Raw genomic sequence first — 18,909 nt, 5'->3', positions numbered from 1 at the left:
GCCATAATAATCATATACAGTGTATATTGACAAAATAAAAATTAAAAAAAAAAAAATAAATTAGTTTGATTGATTTAATATATATGTATAGAACCTTGGACCTAAAAAATAAAATATTGCATGGGACATTTACAAAAATAAAGAAAAATCAAATTCTAGAACTTAAAGTGTCAGAAAGTCTCATAAACAGAGATACTTTCTCTGTTCATTTTTGGATCATGGTGCACACCCGAAATTCATAAAAAGAATTTTTTTGTTACAAACCCAATGCACAAAGAGTTTTAGGCCACTTGGGAGGTTAGTTAACTCGAAAGTTAGAGGGAACAGTGCCCAAGGCTGTCTTCACTTCTGACACCAACACAAACAAGCATTTGGCCACTGGTTCAGTAAGATAGAGCATAGTCCTCCATGACACCACATTGCCTCTGACCCCAACTGCAAGTTTGGTGGTAGAAGGCTCCCAAGACCTCACTTAGGTCTAGTAATTGGCTAGAAAGCATCACAGAACTCAGAGAAAGTTCTCATAGTCACAGTTTGGTTTAATACGGCAATAGGAGGATACAGATGAAAATCATCTGAAGGAATTATCAAATGCAGAGCTTCTGTGGACTCAGGACATGTTACTCGCCCGGCATCACTGTGGGACAAAATGCACAGAGTATTGCCAACCAGGGAGGCTTGGCAGATACTGTTTTCGGAGTTTTTATTGAGGCTTGTATTAGTCTGCTCAGCTGCCATAACAAAATACGACAGACTGAGTAGCTTAAACAAAGGACATTTATTTTATCACAATTCTGGAGGCTGGAAGTCTAAGATCAAGGTGCCACCAGGGTTGGTTTCAGGTGAGGGCTCTCTTCCTGGCTTGTAGATAGCTGCCTTCTCTTTGTGTCCTCATGTGGCCTTTCCTCTGTGCCAGAGTGGAGGGAGAGATGTCTGGTGTCTCTTCCTCTTCTTATAAAGACACCAGTCCTATTGGATTAGGACCCCACCCTTATGATTTCATTTAATCTTAATTACCTCTCCCAAAGCCCTATCTCCAGATACAGTCACATAGGGGTAGGGTTTCAGCATATGAATTTTGGGGGGATACAGTTCAAGCCATAACAGGGCTTCATTATAGAGGCATGATTGATTGACTGCCCACGTGGTTGATCTCAGGCTCAAGGTCAAGTGTTACCATGTGATTCAAGCCTCTACCCTAAATCATATTATTAGACTATCCAGAGTCTTCCAAGGCCCTTCAGGCAAACAAAGACACCCCACCAATTCAGCATTTTAAAACAGGATCCTAAAAAGCTTTGGGGACAAAGCTGTCATGATAATGACATTGTATTAGTCTGTTTTATGTTGCTGTAACAGAAATACCTGAAACTGGGTAATTTATAAAGAACAGAGGTTTATTTGGCTTATGATTCTGGGACAGCTGCACCTGGCACGGGCCTCAGGCTGCTTCTGCTCATGGTAGAAAGTGGCAGGTAGCCAGCAGGTACAAGCAAATCACATGGCAAGAGGAAAGTGAGAGAGAGAGAGGAGGTGCCAAGGTCTATTAAACAACCAGCTCTTGTGGGAACTAATAGAGCGAGAACCCACTCATTAATCCCCACTCCCCCAAGGAGGGCATTAGTCCATTCATGAGGGATCTGCCCGCATGACTCAATCAGTTTCCAACACTGCCACACTGGGGATCAACTTTCCACATGAGTTTTGGAGGGGACAACACATCCAAACTCCAACATTCCACCCCTGGCCCCCTAAAACTCATGTCCCTTTCACATACAAAATGCAATTATTCCATCCCAACAGTCCCCAAAGTCTTAGCCTGGTCCTTTACCAACTTAAAAGTTCAAAGTCCAAAGTCTCATCTGAGACCAAAAGCAAAAGTCCTTCCAGCTGTGAACCTGTAAAAACAAAACCAGATTTATCTATTGCCAAGATACAATAGTGGAACAGATATTGGGTACACATTCCCATTCCAAAAGGGAGGAATAGGCCAGAAGAAAGGAGAAACAGGCCCCAAACAAGTCCAAAGCCCAGCAGGGCAGACATTAAGTCTTAAAGCTGTGAAATAATCTTCTTTGACTCCGAGTCCTGCATCCTGGGCACAATTGGGCATCTGGGCCCCCAAAGCTTCAGGCAGCCTTGCTTCCACAGCTCTGCCAAGAGCAGCCCAGTGGGCTGCACTGGTGCCTGTGGCTTTTCCAGGCCTGTGTTGCACAGACAGTGGCCCTGCAGTTCTGGGGTCCTGGAGGCAGCTCTGCTGCCTTGGCTCTACTAAACATTTCCCTGGTGGGGGCTCTCTCTGGGGGCTCTGACCCCACTTTTCTGCTCCACATTGCTCTAGTAGATGGCCTCTGTGGTGACTCTGCCCTTGCGGCAGGTCTCTGCCTGGGCTCCCAGGCTTTTCCATACGTCTTCTGGAATCTGGGTGGAGGCGGCCACTGCTCTCATGTCCTGCCGGCCTGCAGACTTAACACAATGTGGACGCCACTGAGGTTTCATGCTTCTACTCTCCAGGGCTGCTGCATGAACCACACTTGGGGATGCTTCAGCCAGAGCAGTTGGGACACAGGGAGCAGGTTCTCGAGGGCAGCTGCATCCCAGGTCTCTCCTCTGGGACAACTCAGTCCTTCTAGGCCTCAGGGTATGGGTGGGGCACCCTTTCAGACTTCTCAAATGCCTTTAGGACATTTTTCCCATTGTTCTAGTTATTAGCATCTGGCTGCCTCACTGCCAAGGTAATATCTTTAGCAACCAGTCTATCTGCTTCACCCTTGCATTGTTCTCCTGCTCTCTGCTTCTCTACCTCATGTCCAGTCTGCAAACTTTCCAAATCTCTACACTCTGCTTCCCATTTAAATTCTGGATTTACATCATGCTTTTGCAGCCATAACTCAGAGTAGGCTGTTAAAAGTGACCGTGCAGCTTCCTTAATGCTTTGCTGCTTAGAAATTTCTTCTGCCAAACATTCTGGTTCACAACTCTTAAGACCCACCTTCCACAAAGTCCAAGGGCATGGACACAAACAAAGCAGCCAAGTTCTTTGCTGTGGTACAGCAAGGGTTATCTTTTGTCCAATTCCCAATAAGTTCCTCATTTCTATCTTATACCTCATCATATGCATGGTCTTTACTGTCCACATTTCTATCAACATTGTGGTCACAACGATTTAACCAATCTCTAAAATCTTCCAAACATTCTCTCATCTTTTTGTCTTTTTCTAAGTCCTCCAAACTCCTCCAACCTTTGCCCATTAGCCAGTTCCAAAGCTGCATCCACATTTTCAGGTATCTATATAGCAACACCCCACTCCTCGGTACCAATTTTCTGTATTAGGGTTCTCCAGAGAGACAGAATCAATAGGATATGTTATAATTATATGAGAGGGATTTATTAGGGGAATTAGCTCATGTGGCTGAAGAAAAGTCCCACGATAAGCCGTCTACAAACTGGATGCCAGTAGCGTGGCTCAGTCCAAGTCCAAAGGCCTCCAAACCAGGGAAGCTGATGGTGTCCTTGGTGTAAGTCCTGGAACCCAAAAGCTGAAGAGTCTTGAGCTCTGATGTCCATGGACAGGAGAAAAGAGTGTATCCCAGCTCCAGCAGATTGAGAGAGAGAGCTTCATCTCTTTCCTTTGTCTTTTGTTCTCTCTGGACCCCCAGTGGATTGGATGGTTCCCACCTACATTGAGGGTGGGTCTTTCCCACCCAGTCCACTCAGGCTCTCATACTAATCTCTGCTGGAAACACCCTCACAGACACACCTATAAAGATAGCCTTACCAGGTTTCTCAGCATTCCTTCATCTAACCAAATTGACACCTAGAATTAACTTCCTAGACATAATATTCAGAAAATGATGATGAAGTGAACATTGTACATCTAAATTCAGATAACAGTTCCAAAGCTGTAACCAGAGTCAAATTCATAGTTTTAAGTGTTTTAATTATTAAGTAAGAAAGAATGAAGACCGAAGAAAGAAAACATACAACTCAAGGAGTTAGAAGGAAAAAAATCCCCACCATACCAAAAAAAGAATGAAGGAATTAATAAAATACAAAAACATGAATTAGAAAATAGAAAACTAAGGGCCAGCCCGTGGCTCACTCGGTAGAGTGCGGTGCTGATAACACCAAGGCCATGGGTTCGGATCCTATATAGGGATGGCCGGTTTGCTCACTGGCTGAGCGTGGTGCTGACAACACCAAGCCAAGGGTTGAGATCCCCTTACCGGTCATCTTTAAAAAAAAAAAAAGAAAATAGAAAACTAGAAATGATAAATTCAAAAGCGGGTTTTTTTGGGGGGGGGGCAGGGGAAATAAAATACACAAACTTCAAGCTAGTATTAATTTCTTAAAATGAGAAAATACACACTTATGCACACGTATTAAAAAAATCCTATCAAGGATGAGAAAGTAGTAGTCACTACAGGTACAGTGATAAGATTTTTAAATTATAAGATAATACTTTGTACAGTTCCAAACTCCATGCTAATATATTTGAAAATGTCAATGAATTGAATGATTTTCCAGGAAATGTAAGTTACTAGAATTGACTTAAACATAGAAAATATTATAAAAGAATTATCTCTAAGAAGGGGGCCAGGACCAGATGGTTTTACTGACAAGTTATTTTATGCTCTCAAGAATCCAGTAATTCTCCTGTTATTATATAAAGTCCTCCAGAGCATAGATTGAGATAGAAAGCTTCTCAATTCATCCTACAAAATTAACATAGCTCAAAAAAGATGACTAGAGTACATGCCATTTTAATTTTAACTTCAGATGCAATGATTTTTGAATGAAATACAGCAAATTTAGTACAACACAGTTAAAATAATAATGCACCATAGCCAACAAGAGTCATGCGTGTCTAAAAGTATCACCAAAATCCTTTATCTTCAGGCTCCTGAAGGGGTCCAGTCCAAAAGCAACGTATCTTTCCAAGCTGTGTGTTTCATATTGACTATGTATTGGAGAGCAATAGTAAATTAGAGTATAAAAGGGGACTCCTCCCAGTAATAACAAAAATAGTAAATAAAATAAACATAGGAACACACTTATCCGGAAATGGTGAAGGTCCTATGTGAAGAAAACTGTAGAGCTACTGAGAAGTGTCAAAGATTTGAGTAAATGGGTGTACACATCACGTCCAGGTTGATGAGTCTTAGATTGAAAAGATGTTCACTTCTCCCTTAGTTATTCTTTAAGTTAACACAAATCCAATAAAAATTCTAATAGGGATAATTAAATAATTTTATTTAGGGACATTTCCTTACATGTTAAGGACTTTATTCACTATTTCTTTTTTTTTTTTTTTCCTTTTTTTTGTCTTTTTTACTGACCGGTAATGGGATCGCAACCCTCGGTTTTGCGCCCGTACCGGGGACCGGCAACGGGATCTCAACCCTCGGTGTTGCGCCCGCACCGCACTCAGCCAGTGAGCGGGAACCGGTCTCCACATGGGATCCGAACCCTCGGCGGGAGCACCGCTGCACTCCCAAGCAGCGCACTCTCCAGTGTGCCACCGGGCCGGCCCATTTATTCACTATTTCTATTGTAACTGAAGATCTTTCTTGACTAGCCAATTGAAATAAGACAAGAAAAAAAAAGAATTAAATATAAATATTGTAAAGAAGAAGAAAAAAATTATCATACACAGATGATAGTACTGTTTACCTGGAAAATACAAGAGACTCGACTGAAAACACTGGAACTAAAAAGAGGTTTTCATTGTATGGCTGGTTACAGAACAAAGATTTATAACTTTTTCATGTAATGGCAATTGAAAAAAATATTTTATCATAGTTGCAAAACATGTAAAAACTGGGAATAAACCTAGCCTAAAACTGTAGGATCTATGTGAATCTATACTGAGAACCTTAAAAAGACTTAAAAAATGAGGGCCGGCCCGTGGCTCACTCGGGAGAGTGTGGTGCTGATAACACCAAGGCCCTGGGTTCGGATCCCATATAGGGATGGCCGGTTTGCTCACTGGGTGAGCGTGGTGCTGACCACACCAAGTCAAGGGTTAAGATCCCCTTACCGGTCATCTTTTTTAAAAAAAAAAAGACTTAAAAAATGAAGGGAGAATTTCTCAGTATTGTAAGGAGAAGAAAAATCAGAAAGGCAGAATGATGTTAGATGGGGATAGAGAGAAAAGTATTCATACATGTGTTTAAAAAGCAACACATGATTGGCAGCAACAAGAGGCAGCTCAATGGAACAGAACAGAAAATGCAGAAACTAGCCTAGTTTATATATGCATTCACTGTATCGTAACAGTGCTGTTTCCAGACAGTAAGTAAAGTTAGATTACTTAACAAATGCTACTGGGGAAGTTGGTTAACTATTTCAGAGAAAACAACTTGATCACTAAGAAAAGCAATTTCAGGGCCGGCCCGTGGCTCACTCGGGAGAGTGCGGTGTTGATAACACCAAGGCCACGGGTTCGGATCCCATATAGGGATGGCCGGTTTGCTCACTGGCTGAGTGTGGTGCTGACAACACCAAGCCGAGGGTTGAGATCCCCTTACCGGTCATCTTTTTTTAAAAAAAAAAAGAAAAGCAATTTCAGATAGATTAAAAAATGAAACCTAATGAACCAAGGTTGGAATGTAGGTGATCACTTGCAATTGGATAATTTAACAATGGGGAAGGTATTTTTAAGAATAAAAACAAAGATGGGAACTGCCAATGAAAAACTTGCTAGATTGGCATTACCAAATAAAAAATTTGAATATGAAAGTAAATCAAATCAAAAAACAAAGGTTAAACTGGGAGAGAATATTTGGAATATATATAACAGGTAAAGGTTTAAGAAACTTCATATATAAAGAGCATTATCAATCAATGCAGTGATTTTTCTTGATTGTTATTAGACTTCCTTTTGAAGGGATCAATAGTTTCAGGGAAGAGCCTTATGTCACACAATTTTTGTTATGTCCCACTCTGTGCTGGAGGTATGGTTCGCCCTGCTTTACAGATGAGAAAAGTAAGGCTTAGAGTTAAATAGATAGGAGGTCTGGAGCTGAGATTCAAAGCCAGGTATGTCTTAACTCCAGAGTTCATGCATCTCCCCTCACCGCGTTATCCCTGTCCCTAACACATGGCCTCTCCCAGATTCCTGGCTGGGGGGCGCGGGGGAGGAGAGCACCTGTTGCTGGAGTTCTCCCACCTGTAATTTAGGAGCACAAAGACAACCATCAGCCACTTTCAAGTTCTGTCGAGGTGACTGTGGGGCTGGTGTGACCCAGGGATTGCAGGTGCTGGCATTGGTGAAGGCATCAGGTGGTTGGCATGGCAACCCATGGGTGATTGACAGTCTGCAGTGCTGAGAATCCTGCCATTTGCCCCTGTGCAGCATGAGACCAATAGTCTGTCCCAGGTGCCTCTTGGAGGACACAGAACCTCTCATCCACATCAGAGCCTCTTACGGGGAGGAAAGGAAGGGATGTGGACCTTTCTTGCCCTTCCTGGCCTCAGTTTCTTCATCTGTGAAATGGGCCAGCTGACCTCAAGTCCTGGCTGGCTTCCAAGGCTGCTGCCGTGATGACAGGTGTGCTCCTTGTAGCCTGTATGTCACTGTATAGCTGCCCTGACTCTACCAAGTCATGCAAATCACTTGTGAGTTACAGGAAGGGGAACAACCTCCTGTCATCATCCTCCCCTCTCCTCCTTGTCACCTTACAGGACCCAGATGGTGACCGAAGACTCTGTGGTCTATTATAACTATTCAATTATTGGAACCTTCACTGTGAAGCTCAAAGTGGTGGCGGAGTGGGAGCAGACAAAGCCGGATGCTGCCAAGGGCGTCATGCAGAAGATGGGCGACTTCTCGGCCTCACTGAAGCTGCAGGGTGAGTTTCCAGCTGGGCTGGCACAGGCGGAGGGTCTGGCCCCATGGGGAGCCCCGGATGCTGCTGCTTCCAGAGTGGGGTCACTGCATGCAGGTCAGAGTGGCTCCAGGTTGGCATTGGGCAGAGCTTGACGCACACCCTTTCTTGTTGTGCCCCATGGCTCTGATCAGTCTCTATCATTATCCCCACTTCAAAGAGGGCACCCAAGGCTACCGAGGGGGTCACATGGTTGCTTAATGGAAGAGCTGGCATTCGAACCCAGCCACCTACTCCCAGAGCCTGAGCCTGTCACCAGACATTTCCTGTGAGTTGGCTGGTCCCCTCTGCTCCTTGTTGTCCGGCAACATCTGCCTCTGGTCAAGGCTCACCCGGACAGGGTGGGAGGCCTCAGTCTACCGCACGGGGCGGGAACACCAAACCCATGTCTCCCAGTGCTTGGGAAGCTGTGGGAAGTTTCTTAGTCCTCATTGATGGGGTGGTGCTTCCTGCGTGGCACAGGGGATGGCACGGTGGCAGTGGGCAGGAGAGTCAGCCTTTGCCTGCTTCCTCTGACTTCTTCCCTGGGAGCCAGCTCCAGCACCTGCTGCCATCAGGAGAGGGCAGGACCCGGAGTACCCTGCAAAGATCTGTGACCCTCCCTTGGGAGAGGGTGAGAGGACAGGACAGGGTAGTGGTCACATAGCGCTGGGCCCTGAGAGCCCCGTTACAGCAGTCCTCAGCCACCAGGTCTAATGCGGTTCTCTCTACCTTACAGAAACCCTTCGAGGCATTCAAGTCTTGGGGCCCACCCTAATTCAAACTTTCCAAAAGATGACAGTGACCTTGAACTTCCTGGGGAGGTGAGTGAAGGCCAGAGTGCCCTGTGGGTGCCCCGCAGGCCCCACTCACATGGATAGATGCTCCTAAGTCTGCTTCATGTCCTGGTGGGCCCCAGGTCTGGGGCCTTATGGAAAGATCATGTCCTTCTGCCTTGTGGCTGGAGAGCTGTGGGCATAGCTCCATTCTCAGGGTCCCAGGGAGGAAGGATGTGCCTTTTGAGGCTGTCGGCAGCCTGGGTATTGAGGCAAGGGCAGGGTAGGGACCCCTTTTGTGAGAAGCCCTCTGAGGATGACGTGGGCCTGTTTTCCAGCCCCCTGGCCTCTGCCCAGGCAGTTCTTTCAGCCTGGAGCTGCCTTCCCTTCCTCTTACGTATTCAAACACTCCTCCTCCAAAGCCCCTTGAAATGCCTGCTTCCAGGAAGCCTGTTCTGGCCTTCCGCCTGCCTCTGGGAGCTTGTACCAGCCAGAAGTTGGTTGAGAGTCTGCTTTGCACCAGGCATTGTTCTAGAAGCTGGAGTTATAAGAGTCAACCAGACAGTGCCACTGCTTCCAAGGGTTCTGTGTGCAGGCTGGGGCACCCCATGAGAAACAGAAGTGAGCAATCCCAAGGGATTCTCATGAGCTACCCATGTGGGTGGGACCTGGCCCGGGCTCTTGGTGAGAATGGCATTGGGTTGAGTGTTTAGTAAGTGGGGAGACACGGAGATGCTGGGTGTGTTCACCCACCAGGGAAACCACTGGGATGGACAGAACTGCAGAGGTCAGTGGAGGACTATTGTCCCCACACCAGGACACATAGGAGGGATGCAAGGCCAGACAGAGGGAGCAACTTAGGGACTGGCGGTGGCTCCTAAAGTTTTCAAGGGGCTTTGGAGGAAGGAGCTTAGTATGTGGAGAACGGGGAACTGTTTGGGTTTGGCAGATCTTTGAGGTGGCGTGTGTGTGTTTTACTTGGGGCCTGGAGTTGTGTGAAATTGGAAGGCTTGTTTAGCATTCCTTAGAAGAACCTGCATTTTCCAGCTTCTGAGCCTGTGTTCATGGCACGCAGATAACCCAGATGCCCTCACCCTTTCTGACCTATCAAAAGCCTGCTCAAACGCCACCTCCTCCAGGAAACCTTCCCTGACTTCTTCATTAAGAACGTGCCCATTCACTCCTCCGTGCTTTCATAGCACATCACTGTGCCATTGGATACTCACCCTGCCTTTGTTAAACAATGTGTGTGTGTCTCTGTTCGCCTCACTAGCCTGGCCATCTCTTTTGAATCATCGTGTTGCCTGGTCTGGAATGTGTGAAGCTGGGGCCAGGACAGTGTGGCACCTTGCCCTGGAAAGGACACTGAAGTTCATGCCCACCTGGCCTTTCCTGGTCTGTGTTAATATTCCTAGCCGAGCCATTTCTGAAAAGCCACCCCCATTTCCCTGCAGCCCCCCTCTGAGTGTGTGCTGGCGTCTCAAGCACGAGTGTCTCCCACTGGAGGAGGGGGAATGCCAGCCGGTGTCCGTGGCCAGCACAGCCTACAACCTGACCCACACCTTCCGGGATCCTGGGGACTACTGCTTCAGCATCCGGGCCGAGAATGTCATCAGCAAGACGCATCAGTACCACAGGATCCAGGTGTGGCCCTCCAGTAAGTGACACCTCACCTTCTGCTCCAGTGCCACACAGGCAGCAAAAACCCGTCACCTCTGCCACCATGACTGGCATGCTCTAACCCACCCAAGGGAGGTCATCAACAACCAACCCCACCAACACTAGCACCACTGATAACCCTGTTGACACCAGCGACAACCAGTGCCACCATTGACCCACTCTGCCAATACCACCCCACTAACTCTACTGCTAGCATCAACAACCAACTCTACCAACACCAGTTCCAACACTCATCAGCTCTGCCCACACCACCAGCAACCCCAGCACCCCCCAACAATAACAACCAACTCAGCCACCAGCATACCAGACACACTAGTAACCATTCTTCCAACACCATCATTGTCATACCAACAGCTCCAGCAGCGTTCCCACCAAGTCACCTCAGTGACCCCTGTCCCCCCGATTTCTATAAACACCACTGGCAGAACCAGCAGACTGTAATACCAGGCTCTGCAGTCACCACCACCTATACCACCACCAGCCTCAATGCTGTGCTGCCTGGCGTCACCCCAGCTTCAGCTCCCATTGCCAACACCATTGCTGTCAGTGTCCCCTCCCACATATTCCCAAGAGCACATGTGTCCCCCACATGAACACTCCCACATAAATGAGCCAGCACAGCCGCAGTGTTCCCTCCTTCACCACCATCACCCTTGCCCCTGCACTGCTGCCCCCACCCAAACCAGCACCTTCGATAGTAGCTGTGGGACTCACAGGGCTGTGCAGGAAGTACTCTTCCAGGGAGTGTGAGCAGCTCAGAAAGTGCAAAGTACAGTCCGTATAGCTAATAAGGATGCCCAACCTCTTCCCCTTGGAATACCCTTCCCCAAACCATCATCAGGCCTGGCCACTGGCTTATGAGCTGGTGACAGCATTAGGTTCTACACTTTATTTCCATGGGGGACTCTAGGACCCCAGAAAAGTGTGTCCTTACATAGAGGAGAAAGGATTCCAGAGTCCTAAGAGATGGCCTTTTTTTTTTTTTTTCCGTGTCCGGCAACGGATCGCAACCCTCAGTGTTGCCCCCGTACCGGACCGGGGACCGGCAACGGGATTGCAAGCCTCGGCGTTGCTCCCGCGCCTCGCTCAGCCAGTGAGCGGGAGCCGGTCTGTATGTGGGATCCGAACCCTCGGACGGGAGCGCCGCCGCGCTTCCCAAGCGGCGCACTATCCAGTGCGCCACTGGGCCGGCCCGAGATGGCCTTTTAGATACTCAACCCAGTCCCACACTTCATGCTACAAAAGCATAAACTGAGGCACGGGGAGGCAATAAGAGTGGGTGCCAGCCTGAGCCCCAACCCAAGCTTTCAGACTCCTGGTCCAGTGTTCTTCTCTGGGAGTAGGAGTTCTTCCCAGTGCCCCTGAGCACATGCCAGCTGCACCTGCCCCCAGGGTTGGTCCTGTAGGTTCACTTGACACCATCACCATCCCCTATAGTCTCCTTAGTCCGTTACTGACCTTCTGAGCAGATGCCGTGATCCACTCTGGGTCCCGGCTGACTTTCTGGGCATTATCGATGGCCTGCTGACCCCAGCATCCCCTGGGCACCCTGTCACAGGGCTGTGTGGGTATCTCCACAACATGGCTTCTCTTCCCCAAAGCAAATCACCCAACAGAGCAGGAGGAATCTGTGATGTCTTTTATGACTTAGACCTGGGGGTCATACACCGTCAGTCCCGTCATCTACTGTAGACTGGGAGCTACTCACTGAGTCAGCCCACACTCATGGGGTGGGGAATTTAGCTGCCCCTCTCAGAAGTTACTATCAAGTAACCCGTGGACATATTTTAAAACCCCTACATACCCCAATTTATTTTTTGTGAAATCCAGGATTTGCCTGTTGGGGGTGCCTAGTTGGGATGCATGTTTATAAGAGAAAAAAGATCTCTAGTGGGGGTGGACTATTCTTTTCTCCATTGTGCTCACTTCCTGAGAACCAGCATTTCAGCACCAGCTACCTAGTCCCATGACTTCACTTCTCTCACTCCCAGGCATCCAGCCTGCTGTCTTTGCCTTCCCGTGCGCCACGCTTATCACTGTGATGCTGGCCTTTATCATGTACATGACTCTGCGGAATGCCACTCAGCAAAAGGACATGGTGGAGGTGGGTGCTCAGTAGTGTGGGGGCTGGAGCACTGGGCCCTGCCTAGAGATGATCTCTGGAGAAGGCATGGGGGCCAGGCCAGGATGCCTGAAGTGGGTCTTGATGTTAGAGCAAGGCCCTGGGGTTTGGGGTGATATGCCCAAGAGGCATCTGTAGACGGGCAAAATTATTAGTTGGCAATTTTAGAAGTCATCCCATCTGACCTGTCTCCTTCCGTACTCACCCTTCTCACAGAAAGGTGTTTCTGTGCACTCTGCTGCCAGGCGGCTGAGCTCATAAGGCCACTTGATGGGGCTCCCTGTGGGTGGGTGATTGACCCGTGGGGTTTTGTTCACCATAGGTGGCTGATTTTGACTTTTCCCCCATGTCTGACAAGAACCCGGAGCCGCCCTCTGGTGTCAGGTGCTGCTGCCAGATGTGCTGTGGGCCTTTCTTGCTGGAGACTCCATCTGAGTACCTGGAAATTGTCCGTGAGAACCACGGGCTGCTCCCACCCCTCTACAAGTCTGTTAAAACTTATACAGTGTGAGCAACCCCCCAACCCCATCTCGGTGTCCACTGGCTGCCAACTTGGAGCCTTGGGCAGGGTGGTGCATACCATACAGCAGGAGGGATTTGTCTGCATGGGGCCATTCACCCTGGCTGTCTGTCTATCTATACAGTCCAGCCACTGCCACAAGCCTCTCTCAGTCACCTCCATCCCACCCCCCACCTTTGAAGAGGCTCCAAGCAGGACTCTGACACTTGATGTGTCCCCTGTTCTCTCCAGGTGGGCCTGGCTGTCCCTCACTCATTCTTCTCGCATTGGCACTCCTGCCCGTCAGGGGTTCACACTTCCCTTCCTGGGCAGCTCTGCCTATGCCAGAGATCTAGTAAGAGATCACCGGTCACAAATGGTTAAGGATGCGTAGCAAAAAGTCATACACACAGGTAGGCGTGCACGTGTACACACACACCCATGTGTCACACGGGCATCTCAGGTCATTTGCTCTATCTGTCAAGTCAGTTGCCAGTGTGCACCTTGACTAGAACTAGAATGAAGTTTGACCTTCTCCACTCAGCCCAGCAGCTCCCAGGCTGGGCTTCCCTCTGTTTACTGTCTCTGCAGCTCCCTGGTCCTGTCCTGTGTGAGGCTATACTATTCCCTGCCTGCTCGCTGGGGGCTGGGTGGGGGCAGAACTAACACTTTCTGAGTGCAGAGTGCTTTATAAATACCACCTTCTTTTATTGAAACCCAGAAGTTAAATTCGCATTGAGGAAAAAGCCTTGCAGCAACAGAAGAGGTTGAGCCAGTGGGGATTTGGGGTCCCTGTGGGGGATGGGGAGTGGTATTCTTGCCCCCCAGCTGCTCCCAAGGTGGCCTTGAGAAGGAAAGCAGGCTGACAGAACCCGAGCAGGGGAAGCGGCCCACTCCCTCCCCTCCAGCCTGTGACGTGGGGGCAGCAGAGCATTTGGAGAGGGCAAGTCACAGGTGCCCAGGGGGATGACGATGAGGCCAGGTGCAGGCATCCAGGTGTGCTGGGAGCAGCCTGAGCCTGTTTGGAGAGGGAAGGGCAGGACCTGGGGGCAGAGCTCTGTCGCTGTAACCCTTTGCTCTCGGACTGTGCTGAAAACAGCATTCACACTGTCGTGCAGCTCATTCTCATGAAATACCGCCATTATTGCTGAATAAAGCTTGTGTGCTCTAAATATAGCCAAGCATATACTGTGTGGCCAGTCTCTTTGTCATGCATGGATGGACACTTGGGCCTTGCAAACAGCAAGGACAGTTTTTGGATGCAGCAGGACATCCCTGGCATGTTCTGTGGTGAAGGGAACTGAATGGAGCTGATTGGGGTCCCTGGAGGTGGGATCAGGTGTCCCCAAGTAACTTGGACACGTAATACATGTGCTTCATTAAGTAAGATCCAGCAGCAGGTCTAATAACAACTGTAATTTCAAAGTTGTGGTATTTGTGATTTTTATTGATGGCAACGTCACAGATGCTACTAACAACACTCATTTTTTGGCCTATGCTTATGAGGGAAGGAAATGATTCAATGAAAGTTTCATAAACATAAAGACGTAACTTCTCCCATCCAAATTCATGAATTCTCTCCATGTATCTCTTGGGGGTCGGGACACCCCAGGTTAAGAGCCCCTGGCCCAGACCCTGCCTGGTGGCATGTATTACTCTTGCTATTCTGATACCTGTAATTCAGTATAATTGATTTCCTTTTTTAAAAATTATATTTTTATTATTTTGTATTATACTTTTTAAAACATTATTCTGAGAAGAGGACTTGACTTCAGAGGAGTTCATGTGCCAATAAGGTTATCAAGCTCCTGTAGCTGTTTCCTAGAGAGGTCCACAGGGGCACTAGGGGCAGTGGGGTCATTGCTGTCTATGGCCCAGAGGAAAGAACCCTTCTGGGGGCCTTTAAGGATCCAGGGGACCAGGTGCCATCTGCCTGCAGTACCCACAATTTCCAGGAGGTGGCAACCCTTGCATGTCCACGCTTCCTGCAGTCTCTTCCTGCAGTCTCCTCCTCCCAGACTCAGCCAGGGAACAAGTGGGCAGAAGGGCACAGATGGGCGTGTCCTGGCAGCTGTAACACCTGCAAACATGCACACACCTGTGTACATGTTGTGAACACTCAGGCACACACCACACACATGCATGCTCACTCTCACACAGGCAGAATAGCCAACCTGGCAATCAGCTTTCAGAACATTCAGCCCCTTCCTGGACAGGAGGCATTCCCAGGACTCTGGTCCTGGGGAAGTCCTTTCAGAAGAGGAGGTCCCCTTTCTTCTGCCACTTCTTTTTCTTCCCCAGTAGCTGAGGCAGCCACAGTTCTCCAGGAGCCAACAGCTCCAGCCACAAAATAATCTAATTGCAGCTGAGTCAAGGAGTAGTGTTAGGAGGTGGAGATCTGAGTTCTAGTTTGGCTCCGTGACCTTGGGCAAGTCACTTAGTCTGTCTCACATTTAGTTTCTTCGTGTTGCACAACATATGTAAAGAGTGAACTCATACAACTCAACAACCAAATGACAACCCAATTAAAAAATAGGCAAAGAATTTGAATAGAAATTTCTCCAAGGAAGATATATAACTGGCCAATAAGTGCATGAAAAGATGCTCAGCATCACTGGTCATTAAGGAAATGCAGGGGCCGGCCCGTGGCTCACTTGGGAGAGTGCAGTGCTGATAACACCAAGGCCACAGGTTCGGATCCCATATAGGGATGGCCGGTTAGCTCACTGGGTGAGCGTGGTGCTGACAACACCAAGGCAAGGGTTAAGATCCCCTTACTGGTCATCTTTTAAAAACAAAACAAAAAACAAAATAACAAGTGCTGGTGAGGATGTGGAGAAATAGGGACCCTTGTATATTGCTGGTGGGGATGTTCAATGGTGCAGCTGTTGTGGAAAACAGTTTAGCAGTTCCTCAAAGAGTTACACATATAATTACCGTATGACTAAGGAGTTCCACTCTTGGGTTCATACACTGATGAATTAAAAACAGGTACTTATACAGATACTTGTTCACGAATGTCCGTAGCAGCACTGATCACAATAGCCAAAAATGTGGAAACCCAGATGTCCATCAACTGACAAATGGGTGAACGAAATGTGGTCTATCCATACAATGGAGTATCATTCAGCCATAAAAAGGAAAGAAGCACGGACACATGCTACAACATGGATGAACCTCCAAAAATACGCTGGGCCAGCCTGTGGCTCACTTGGGAGAGCGTGGTGCTGATAACACCAAGTCAAGGGTTAAGATCTTCTTACTGGTCATCTTTTTTAAAAAGACAAAACAAGGCTGGCCCGTGGCTCACTCGGGAGAGTGTGGTGCTGATAACACCAAGGCCACAGGTTCGGATCCTATATAGGGATGGACGGTTTGCTCACTTGCTGAGCGTGGTGCTGACAACACCAAGTCAAGGGTTGAGATCCCCTTACCGGTCATCTTTTAAATAAATAAATAAATAAATAAAATAAAAATAAAAAGACAAAACAAAAACATTATGCTAAGTGAGAAAAGCCAGACACAAAAGGGTCACATATTGCATGATTCCATGTGTAGAAAATGTCCAGAAGAGCCATTACTTCATGAATGGATCAATCCATTCACACGGGCACAGGCCTCACAATCTAATCACCTCTTAAAGGCCCTGCCTTTCAAATACCACAGTTGTATTTCCCACCCTTTTAATACTTTTTTTTTTTCCTTTTTGTCTTTTTTACTGACCGGTAACAGGATTGCAACCCTCGGTGCTGCGCCCGCACCGCGCTCAGCCAGTGAGCTGGAACTGGTCTCCACATGGGATCCGAACCCTTGGTGGGAGCGCCGCCGTGCTCCCAAGAGGCGCACTCTCCAGTGCGCCACCGGGCCAGCCCTTTAATACTTTTACAATGCAGATCAAGTTTCAGGATAGCTTTGGAGGGAACATTGAAACCATAGCAGAGAGAGAATGGGTGCATTTTCCAGGCATCATTCAGTGAACATTCTGGAGGCACCCAGAATGCACCAGGGACCCAGCTGATACTGGACACATGCCCCTCTCTCTAAGCTTGCAGCCCATGACAAGGGCTGCCATCGAGACTGAAACTGGAAGATGCTGCAGGAACAAGTGTGAGGTGAGAATGTGGGGAGCTGCCGACCCGCTTCCCGGGCCTGGCTCCCTCTCCGGCTTCTTGCCAGATCCATGTCAGACTCACAGCACCCCGCCCTGGTGGGCACCCGGGGCCAGCTTCTCATTGGTGAGGAAAATTTCCTCAGTGACTCCTCATTCTACAGGCATTTTTCTGACTTATTTTGTGCCCAGTGTTGGTGACACTGGCCCACTCAGAAGCAGGAAAGCCTGGCTGTGGTCCCGGCTGGCCCCTGGCAGTGCTGCCTTCTGCTCACCAGGGCCTTCAGTCCCCTGCACCACCTGCTCAGGACCCCCGGAACTCCCAGGAGGCCACGGGCTCGCCCCCTGCATGAGGACCCTGGGGAGAACAGGGCGGCCATTGGGGATCCAGGGTGCGCTAACCTCTTGGTTCTACTGCTGCCGCCTCTGCTCTGGATGCTGCTGCTCCCTCCTTAGGTCTGGGTCTCCACCACTGTGACATGTGGTCAGTTCCTCTATTTCTCCTCCCTCCACTGACCACCTTGTGCTGCTCTTCTCTGTGAGCTGCACACAGGTGCATGTGTGCATGTGCGTGCATGTGTGCATTTGCATGCATGTACATGCATATGCGTATGTGCTTGTGGGCATCTGTACACGCATGCAGGTGGCACAGAGTGGGCCTCTGGGAGTGATGGGATAAAGCACTGAACAAGACCCTCATATGGTGGCAGGGACGTGACCCAGTGAAAGCAGGGCTTGGGAGAAGGCAGGAGGGTGGGGGAGGACCTGGCGGGGAGGGCAGCTCCATCCCGGCCTCTGCTGGGTGGCCTGATGGTAGAACATCGCTCTCAGTCTCCTCATCTGCAACAGGAAAGGCTTCGGACACCCTGCAAGGCTCAGGGCACTTCTGATCTTCTCTGGCTCGACCTTTGCATCAAAACTTGGAAAACACACATACCCGGTTTAAGCCTGCATTTGACATGTCATGAGTCTCTTTTCGAAAAGTCCATCAGGTCCCCCTACAGTTTACTTTCCATCTAAATGACCCCTAATCATTGTCTCTAGCTCACACTGCACCCCCAAGCCCCCAGTGGGTATGTTGGGCTCTCTCTTTGACCTCTGCCTGTCCAGAACCGGACTCCAGTCTTCCCCACCAGGCCCGACCTCTGAGCTCAAATCTACCCCATCCCAGGAGACCTTACCTCACATCCGTGGGGTGCTCAAGCTAAACATCCTGTAGGTTTCGATTCTCCTGCTTTTACCCTCTGATGTGCAATCTGTCGGCTAGTCCTACCAACTCTGTTTCTAGAATATACCCCAAGTCCATCCACGTTGGTCTCTGCTGGCCCCATCCTCCCCCTGGGGGGCTGCAGAGCCACCTTCCTGGTCTCCCTGCTGCACCCTGTGTGCAGTGACCTCTAACAGTGTCAGCTGGACCACAGATTTCCCTGGCCCACCTGTGCCTCCATCGCCCTTAGAATAAGCCCAGCCCCTCCTTCTACCCTCTGCCCACCTCCTTCCCACCTCGCGGGCCTTCTCTTAGATCCTTGCACAAGCTGTATTAATTTGCTAGGGCTGCCACAACAAAGCACCACCAACTGGGTGGCCTAAACAACAGGAATTTATTCTCTTACAGTTTTGGAGGCCAGGAGTCCAAAATCAAGGTGTCAGCAGGGTTGTTTCCCCCTAGAGGCTCTGAGCATGAATCTGCTCCAGCTTCTGGTGGTCGCTGCCAATCCTTGGCGTTCCTTGGCTCACAGATGCATCACTCCAGTCTCTTCTTCCCTCCTCACATGGCTTTTTGCTCTGTGTCTCTGGGCTCCATCGCCTTTCCCTTATGAAGACATCAGCCATTGGATCCAGGGCCCACCCTAAAT

At 48.8% G+C, this 18,909-nt stretch overlaps 1 protein-coding gene across 1 annotated transcript; it reads left to right on the top strand.

The window, feature by feature from the left end:
- Positions 1-7,686: 7,686 nt before the first annotated feature.
- LOC103582047 (transmembrane protein 130) lies at positions 7,687-14,131 on the top strand (the record flags this gene model as incomplete). Its single annotated transcript, XM_008563735.1, has 5 exons — positions 7,687-7,853; positions 8,608-8,692; positions 10,099-10,301; positions 12,316-12,428; positions 12,769-14,131. Coding segments are annotated over 5 exons (757 nt in total), but the record flags the coding sequence as incomplete, so codon positions are not given.
- Positions 14,132-18,909: the final 4,778 nt, after the last annotated feature.

This window comes from Galeopterus variegatus, unplaced genomic scaffold (assembly GCF_000696425.1).
Source record: "Galeopterus variegatus unplaced genomic scaffold, G_variegatus-3.0.2 Scaffold14738, whole genome shotgun sequence".
Taxonomy (NCBI): domain Eukaryota; kingdom Metazoa; phylum Chordata; class Mammalia; order Dermoptera; family Cynocephalidae; genus Galeopterus; species Galeopterus variegatus.
This window is presented reverse-complemented; position numbering and strand designations above follow the sequence as displayed.